Source organism: Phaethon lepturus, unplaced genomic scaffold, assembly GCF_000687285.1.
Source record: "Phaethon lepturus isolate BGI_N335 unplaced genomic scaffold, ASM68728v1 scaffold20558, whole genome shotgun sequence".
NCBI lineage: Eukaryota > Metazoa > Chordata > Aves > Phaethontiformes > Phaethontidae > Phaethon > Phaethon lepturus.
In genome coordinates, this window is record NW_010557144.1 from 4,217 (window position 1) to 13,047 (window position 8,831).

An 8,831-nucleotide genomic window follows, 5' to 3' on the forward strand; every position below is an offset into this window, starting at 1 on the left:
TTTCGTTGGACTTCCACCTGCCTCGGATCAGGTCCTACCAAAGCATCCCCTGCAGGCAACAGGCCCTGCGCCCAGCTCTCCACATGGTTCACAGCATAGGGCTAAGCGCAACGGGAAAGCGGAGACTCAGGTCAGGAGGGTGCTGCGCTGAGAGAGGCAGCACCATGGGCGAGAAACAAATGCTCCGCAAGAGAACGAGGGGGAGCTGGAACTCACGATGCTGAGGGGATCATTGCTGACGTGCGGGTTTGGGAATTTGCCAGAGGTCAGACCCTGTTTAAGGGCCAGAAAGCTGTTTTGGTCGTTGGCTACTAACAAGGGGATCATTCTGGCAAAATTCAAAGCAAGCCTCTGCACCTGACCAGCTAGAGCACAGGGACAAAGATCAAAAGGTCTATTCAAAATCAGGACAGTAGAAGGACCAACCAACAGCTCCCCCCCAGCACGTGCTGGTGTTCACACGTTGCAATACGAATGAACGGCTGGAGGTCACGGGGAGTTTGTGCTTTCTCCCAGCTTGCCGAGGAGGTGTGTGACCAGTTTCTGCAAGGCTTCAGCCCGGACCACCGAGACGCGCAGCACTTCCTCGTGGTTGGCTTTCTCTTGACTGTTGTAGCTCATCACCACTTTGTTGGTGATGAGGGAGATCCCAAGGACACGGAGGCCACAATGCCTGGCTACAATTACTTCTGGGACAGTGCTCATGCCTACAGTAGCAGAGGAAAGGATGGCGATGAGTCAGGATTTACATCAAAACAAGATCTCTCCAAGGCTGCAAACCACAATCCCACCTTCAGCGCATGCCCTCGTCTCATCCCCCCACAGCTCTCTATCTCTGAGCGATGGAATAATTAAAGGCTGTGATACTTCTAAGGCTGCAAGAGTTGTAGCACTACAGTTACAACCCTGCTCAGCACAATAAACCACCCGCATTTGATTCCTGCACGCTACGTCTCTCCCCAAGACGTGTCAGACTGCTTGCAGCCCTGCGAAGAGAAGTACTGATGTGCTGTGTCATTTGGCTCTTCTCTTCCTCGGCTAAAAAAAAAAAGCTACCACAAAGAAAAACGGCTTTGTGTGAAGCTGAGCTCCTTTCCTCACACACAATGCATCTGCAGATATTAATGAACAGATTTCCATGAGCTGCCTCAGTGATGCAGGGGTCGAGTTGGAAGAATCATATGGATCGCGACGCTTCCCAACTGCATACAGGGAAGGCAAGGTATCCGTAATTTCCACACCTAAACCATCAAGACTCTTAGGGAAGGCTGCTTTGTAGGGAAGAGGCACAGTGAAAATCCTTACAGTGTCAGAATTTTTAAAATAATAGAAAAGGACTTTATTTCTAATTGGGCCCCACTCAGTTCTGCTGAAGTCAAGACATTTGGGAGATCTGTGTTTGGAAGATCAACACAACATTGTGCTGGGATCCCTGTCCTGGGCAGCCATAAGCACAGAGACTTTCTGTAGATCCACCCTAGAAGCTGCACTGAGCCACTGCAGAGCTAAGCAGAAATACAGAGCTCATTTCTCTAGGCCCAGTAGGCTTATCAAGAGTCACAGACTGAAGAAAGTCAGTCTTGAGCAGAATTAACCATTTAATCCATGTGCTCAACCACCCCTACCAGCCCAGCCCAGCCAGCTTACCCACAGCATCTGCTCCCAGCGCCTGCAGCACGCGGCACTCGGCAATGGTTTCATAGCAGGGACCGGCCAGCAGACAGTACACTCCTTCTCGGATGAAGCTCAGAAGGCCCAGCTCCTGGGCGCTCTCCATTGCCAGGCCGAGCAGATCTTGGTCATAAGCATCTGACATGCAGGGAAACCTCACTCCAAATCTGCAAGGCAGTAAAGGGCAGAACCATGCTGATATCGCTGCTGCTACCTCCCCTCTGTCCATTCAGTGATGCCCACCCTCTGGGGAAAGGGGAAGTGTTAAGGCCAGACCTGCCATGGATGCAGGCTGTCTCATCCCGGCTTCATCATCAGGTGGCATCTGCCATCATGACCTTCCTGCTAGATCTAATCTGCATTTGGTCCTGGCACAGAAAGACCACACCAAGCACAAGCTTGGAGACTCTTCTAGGACAGAAGTGTAATTCAGTTGCCCATCTGAGTAAGCCCAATAAGTTCCACCTGCCCTCAGCTGCCTCCCCAGAGCATGCACCCATCCTGTAGGTCTTATATTGCACCTACAGACCCAGAGGATGGGTATTGGATACTCAGCAGAGCATCAGATGGTATTAGATGTCTACATTTAGGCAACGGCATGCCACTCTAGGTGTCCTCCCTTGCAGGGAAAGGGGGAGAGTAGAACATGTTGGAGCTCTGGGGGCCATATCTTAGGTATCCTTCATCCTGAGCTTCCAGGCTGGTCTCTTGCTTGCTTTGGATCTTAAGGTAACAGCTCAGTCCTGTTCCTGACAGAGCAAATCCTACTATTGACTCAAGAAGCGCAGAAGTAGATGGCCAAAGACTGGTGTGCTGAGCAAATCTGGAAAATAAACCCTCAGCCATGTTCACCAACTCAGTTCATTAGGAGTGGGCCAGGTCCCTCATCAAGGCTATTAAAGCTCCTCTTGTTTTCATGTTCTTCCAGCTGAATGTTTAGGGCAGTAGGTGGCTTATTTTATGTTTATAAACACAAAAACATTATATAAATAAAAACCAAACTTTCCCATCTGGTCTAAGGTAATAAGTATTCATCACCATGAAAATTGCTTCTCCTTCCTGAAGGATGGCCAGCAATGCAGAAGCCAATCTCTAATTTATTAAATTCAGTCCTCAGATTCTTGCAGTGTATTCCCTTTCCACATCATTGCCTCTAGTTTTACTCTGTTGTGCTTAGATAATTCCTTCCTGCTGGCTGAGCTGGACTGGATTTTAGGAGGAGTTCGCTCAGCTGAAGCCCTGCAATACTTTGAAAGCCGATTCAAAAAGACCTTTTGCCCATTTTGATGCCTTGGTCAGCAATGCAGAAGTCACCTCCCAGGGCACTGCAGTCTTCACCAGGAAGCTGCTTTTGGGAGGCAGACAGATACGCTGCCTTTGAACATTGTCCAGATGCAGTTATTATTTGCTTGGCGTTTCTCCTCCTGTTCCTCAGCACTTATGCAAGTCCACAGAGCTTTAAACACTCCTCCATGGGGCTTCTGTGCTTTTGGCCATTCGTTCCTCCAACCCACACCAGTGCCTATGAAGATGTAAAGATGTTCCGCTTCAGATGGGTACCGTCCTCTTGCCAGTTGAAGCACAGAACAGCGTTTATTTCTGCCGAGGTAGTTGCTAGCACCTTTCAGGTTTCTTCAGAAGCAGGAGCCAGGTCTGGCATTACAGCAGGAAGGAACCAACTTTAACTGGAAGCCAGGCAGACCACCTTATTCTCAGCCAGAACTTTCTTTTTGGAAAGACCCCAGGACAGTCCAGGTGCCTGCCCTGCAAACGTGTCCTTTTTTCAAGATGGAGGTACCAACCCAACAATGAATTTAACCATCTCGTTACCTAAACTCACTCTGTGCTCATAAACTACCACCTCTGTTGCTTGTCCTCTGGCTTCACACGCCTGGTGTTCATCTGGCTTCTCTCCTGCCAGCTTGGGTAGGAAAATTCTTGCTACTGTTATCTCCTTATAAAAACAATCCAGCCTCTTTCTTTCCTGCCATAAGGCTCTTGACAGCCCTGGATCTTTACTGCTTCCATGTTGACTTGCCTGGCATTTGACATCCTCTCCTTTGCTCAGCCTAAATCTCCAGCAGATGGGTCCTCACACTCTTTTTAGTCCCATTCAAGAGTTAAATGAGGGCTTCTTTTTGTAAACTCTGGCCCATCTGGCATGTCCCCTCTCAGTGCTATGACCTTGCTAGTGCTGGTTGCCTTCCACCCTACCAGTCTGATGGCACCTTGGCAGGGTTTTAGGATCATAGATAATTCAGGTTGCAGTGGACCTCAAGAGGTCATCTAGTCCAACCTCCTGCTCAGAGGAACTCTATGTCCTGGTGGCAACTGCAGTCCAGGGGTGACGATGGTGTTACAAGCCCCTGTATGCACTGTCTCTGCACCATCCACAGGTTAAGGATCCTGCTACAGAGCTACTATAGGAAACCTGACTTCCCAGCTCAGCCAGCAGCAGGTCGCTCTCGTAGATCTAGAGGTCTTCCAAGAGGCTTGCCAAGACAACCACCTCTCAACAAACTGATGCCTTCAGTGAATGCATGATGTTGACAAAGGCACCCCAGTTTACTGACCTGGATACAAGGGTGGTTATCAGGAGATATAGAGATTTTATCTTTGCTCTGCTATCAACTTACTGCCTGGCCTCTGTCATATCAGTTCAACACCAGAAATGGCTATTGATAAATGCAGTTTACCAGATTGCTCAATTAAGAGGAACTAGCAGACAGAGGGACTGAGAAGAAGAGACAGCAGTGGGTCTCTTTAACTGATGGGATGGCTGGCCATGTCAGGAGAAGGATCAGAAGTCTACTTTTATAAAACCCTCTGGAGGCTAATAAACTGATAAACTCCTTCTAGGTTGGAAAGAGTAAGCAACAACCAAGGAAAGGTGCTCTGGGAAGGCAGGGTGGGTGGCACAGAGCACGCAGCTATTACTTGAACTTTTCCCTTGTGGGTACCTGGAGCCAAACTCTACCTCTCAGTAAATATCTGCCAGCAAGTGCAACTGGCAGTCCTAGCCTGTGGCTAGAGGAAGAAAGGATTAATTGTTGACATGGAGCTGATGCCTTCTTACCTCTCATCGTTGGGTCCACGCAGTGGATTCTGCCCTCCCAGGCCAAACAGGCTGATGTGATCTCTTATGAACATGACGTCCCCCACTTGGAAGTGGGGATTCAGTCCCCCAGCGGCATTTGTGACAATCAAGACCTCCACCCCCAGGAGAAAGAAGACCCTGATGGGAAAGGTGACCTGCAAGAACCAAAGGCATACATGCAACGAGTCCTGCAATTTGTAAACAGCTGCTGCTACTACTACTATATCTGTAGTATCGCAATTCATGGACAGCTTAAGTGATGCAGAGAAGGGTCTATATGAGGCTGCAAGGAGACAAGACAACTTTTTCTCCAATTCTAAACATTCCTCTAATTTAATTAGAAAGAATTTTAATGTTTTTTAAACCTCTTAAAGACTAACCTTGAAATGAACACCATTAAAATTCAAGCCCACATTTCCTACAGTCGTACTAAGGTCAACTAAATGCAGTACAAAAAGAATATGCAGCTAATTTTTCCTCGCTGCCAAGGTCTTGCGGAGATCAAACCACTGTGCTGATTGAAGTAACTACTCACGCACATGGACTTGGAGCGTAATTGGTAAACCAGCTTTTTGCAGCAATGATGCATCTCACAGCAGCATAGAGATTATTTTATGCATCTAATTTTATTCACATTAGTTCACTTCAGTGTCCTGCTTATCCAAAGTTAAGGAACAACTGGGAACTGGAAAAATCTTTTTAGAAAAGTTTGATTCTGAGGAGTCAGGAAGGAAGTGGGATGATACCTGCTACCTCTAAAATGCTAAAGAAGCTGTGAGCAAAAAATTGCCTAACTCTGGACATCACTTCTTTAAGAAATAAGTTAATTTTAAGAGACAAATATGTTTTGATAAACCTAGTTTTGTATCAAGTGCATTTAAAATAGTTTTCTTGTATAAAAAGTTTAGTGGTGCCAAGTATTGCAGTTTATATCCAAAAGCAAATGGACCTCAGCCACAAGTGAAATATCAAAGCTACCCAAATAGAAAAAGAACACACAAAACTATCAGCCAGTAAGTAAATATTATGGGTGTTTTCTAACAGAAATGTACATATGAATGTTAGGCAATATTAACAATCAAATATGCATACGGATCTCTACATTAACTGTGAGAGTATACCAAGTTACACTAGCCAGAGTTCTTTTTCCTGGGGGGAAAAACTGTAAGCTATAAAAGTGCAAGAGAAGATTTAAATTATTCTTATCACTCAGTTTCCTGGTTGCTGACTGAAATCAGGATTAAAATGTCTGAGTTAAACTATGTAAATCAATCTGCCTTGTACGATACACTATTTTGCCTGGCAAGTATAACTTGGCTTGGCACTTTGTGTGGCGGCACAGCATCAGCTTCACCTAGCAGAAGCCAACTACCTCTCCGAGCTCCCAATTTTATTTTTTGGGGGGAAATCTCAAACCTAAGCAAGATTCATTGCAAAAGCAATATAAGTTCATTGCAAGAGCTAACCTCCTGCAGCTAGATATCAAAGCAAGCAGTCACTTTTACAGCTTTTACAACATATCTCCCGCTACGTGAATGATTTTCTTAACGAGAACTCACCGCGCTGACAGAGTATCCTTCGTAACAGTGGAAGCGTCCCTGCATACACACGCAGGGCTGTCCGTTCAGCTCCCCAAACAGCAATCTGCCAGCATGCCCTGCAACTGGAAATTAATAGAGTGTCATTTTAGCTACAGGTCTCGAGGTCTTTGACTTTAGAGAGATTTGTCAGTTGATGATTACGCATTACAGCGGGGCCAAGCGCTGCGAAACCGCAAGCTGGAAGTTAAACACCGTAGCACAGAAATACGTAGGGTTTTTTGCTGTGAACATTTCGCGACCGAGGGACTGGTTTGCAGACCAGTGCCAAGTGGTGCACATTGACTTGAGCTGTCTCGCTGCAAGGCCGCTGCGGGCTGCCGATGGACCGGTTGCTGATGCCCTGGGTTGCGCTAACCTGTGCTCCGGGGGAAGTGAGGGATGTCCTCATACAGAAAGACTGTCTTGTTATCCAACACATCAGCCAGACCTCCCAGTCCAGATCCGCAGATGATGGCAGTCTTCGGGCTCTGGACGGTACGTGCACGTAACCAATCCGCTGTTTCCTTATACACCTCGTAGCTATTTCTACAAAAGAAGAGGTCAGTGAGGCTATGAACCCATCCAAAGAACAAGCTTCAAAGGATAAAAGTCCTGAAAAGGTGCAAAGAAAAGGAAATTTCATTAAAACTAAAACAATAGGAGCTTCACTGCTGTTATTGAAGATGTTTCACTTCTAATCTGATATTTTACCCCTGGCCAGAGGCAAATCATTTGAATCCTCTTTGCCGGTTTCATCCTATAGTGGAAGAATGGCTAATGATGCCTAGATCACAAACGTCACAAGGCATAGCCACTCCTGCTTCTGATGGGCTCTGGTCTCTCCTGAGCTGCTGAGGGAATGCAAAAGCACAGTTAGACCGAGAAATTGCAGCCTGTATCTGTGTAGGTGGGGATATCCAGCCTGAGATGTGGAAATACAAGAGGATGAAAGTCTGAGGGCACCTCTACAGCCCGGCTGGGATGCTGTGCTGATGGAGTAGATGCTATCCTCTGCCATGAGTAGACTACTGGGCCATGGGGCAAGCATCATCTACAGAGGTGGAGAACCCAGTTTTCCTGTGTTGAGTGCCATCAGCTCCCAGTGCTTCTTTCCAGGGCTGGTGACACATCTCAAACATCCACCTTTTCGATTCCTTGTGGTTTCGGTACAGAAGGCTAAACATGGAGATTTTTTTTTCATCTTCTCCCACAGGGTGGGCTGGGGGCCACACCTGCAGGATAGTCCTAGGGATGAGGCCCAATGACATCAGTATGTCAAAATCAAAAACCAGGAATTTGGGCTCCTGGGCTTATGCAGTCTGATTTAAAAGGGGGACTGCTCAGCAAAAAAAGTCTTATTCAGTGCTGAGGCACATTGCTAGAAGGTGGGATAGAAGTTGGTGTTAAAGCCTGTTGTGTTGTCTGTCTCGTGGGAAGGGAGAGGACTTCAATTTTTAGGCCTGTCAGGCCAGTATTCAGATGCATTAATCCCAGTTTTGAAACACAATCGATAGCAGAATAATCCCATAATCCTGTTTCCAACAGGACAATGCAGATATCTTCTGAAAGTCAATATCAAGGTTGATTGGAAGCTCTCTTCAAAAGCAAGGGTACTGACAGCATTTCTACGTGGCAACTCAATCATTACCATTGATGAGCAGAATTAATGACTGCATATGGTGGAGGACTTGGTCACAGAGTGAACCAACACAGGTAGGGGCAGCAGGTCCTCTGTATGAAAAAGCTGATCTGCCTTAAGGCATTAAAGAATCAGATACTGCAAGGTTGAAGGTGATGTAAAATGGTCTGGAGATGCTGATAAGCAGTCACTGTCTGCTTCATGAATGTTTTTTTTTTTAATCAGAGGTGGAAACCTTAGTCATGTCGTGATTTTGCTGTTGGCAGCTTTAGAGGACATACAGAAAAGCTTTCAAAGCGATGCTCTACACCGCAGGAGGTCTCGGACCATTGATGAAGAGGATTTGACTGTCAGTGCACAACTGGTTCCTCTAACTGGAAAATCAGATTGTCAAATAAAGGATCTCAATTCTGTTACAAACAACGATGTCAAAAATACCTGAGTATGTCATTAACCTGCGATCCAAAGAGAAGAAATAACTTCCATACACATGAATTAAAATGAGGAGTCATACTTAGCTGAAATACTTTTCAAAGGAAAAGTCTGGAAATGAGAAAATTTATTTACCATAACTTATTGTTGAATTTTCCAAGTGTACCAGGAGCTCCCAAAATAAGCAGAAGCAATGGAAATGACATTAATGAAGCCTACGCTTGACTGACTATATTATCCCTCGCTCCCAGACAAAAGCTTGAAAAGTGCTTTACATACATTAATGAATGATTCCCCCCAATTTTTCTGTTGGATAACTGTAATCCTTGTTTAGAAATTAAAGGGAACCAGGAGAATTTTAGTGTAATACTCAATCTTTTGATGTACCTGTGGCAGGCATGAGAAAAGAACG

The 8,831-nt window shown here is 46.0% G+C and overlaps 1 protein-coding gene across 1 annotated transcript; it reads right to left on the reverse strand.

Moving 5' to 3' along the window:
* Positions 1-489: 489 nt before the first annotated feature.
* PNP (purine nucleoside phosphorylase) lies at positions 490-6,894 on the reverse strand (the record flags this gene model as incomplete). Its single annotated transcript, XM_010292699.1, has 5 exons — positions 490-707; positions 1,648-1,838; positions 4,748-4,923; positions 6,328-6,431; positions 6,725-6,894. Coding segments are annotated over 5 exons (859 nt in total), but the record flags the coding sequence as incomplete, so codon positions are not given.
* Positions 6,895-8,831: the final 1,937 nt, after the last annotated feature.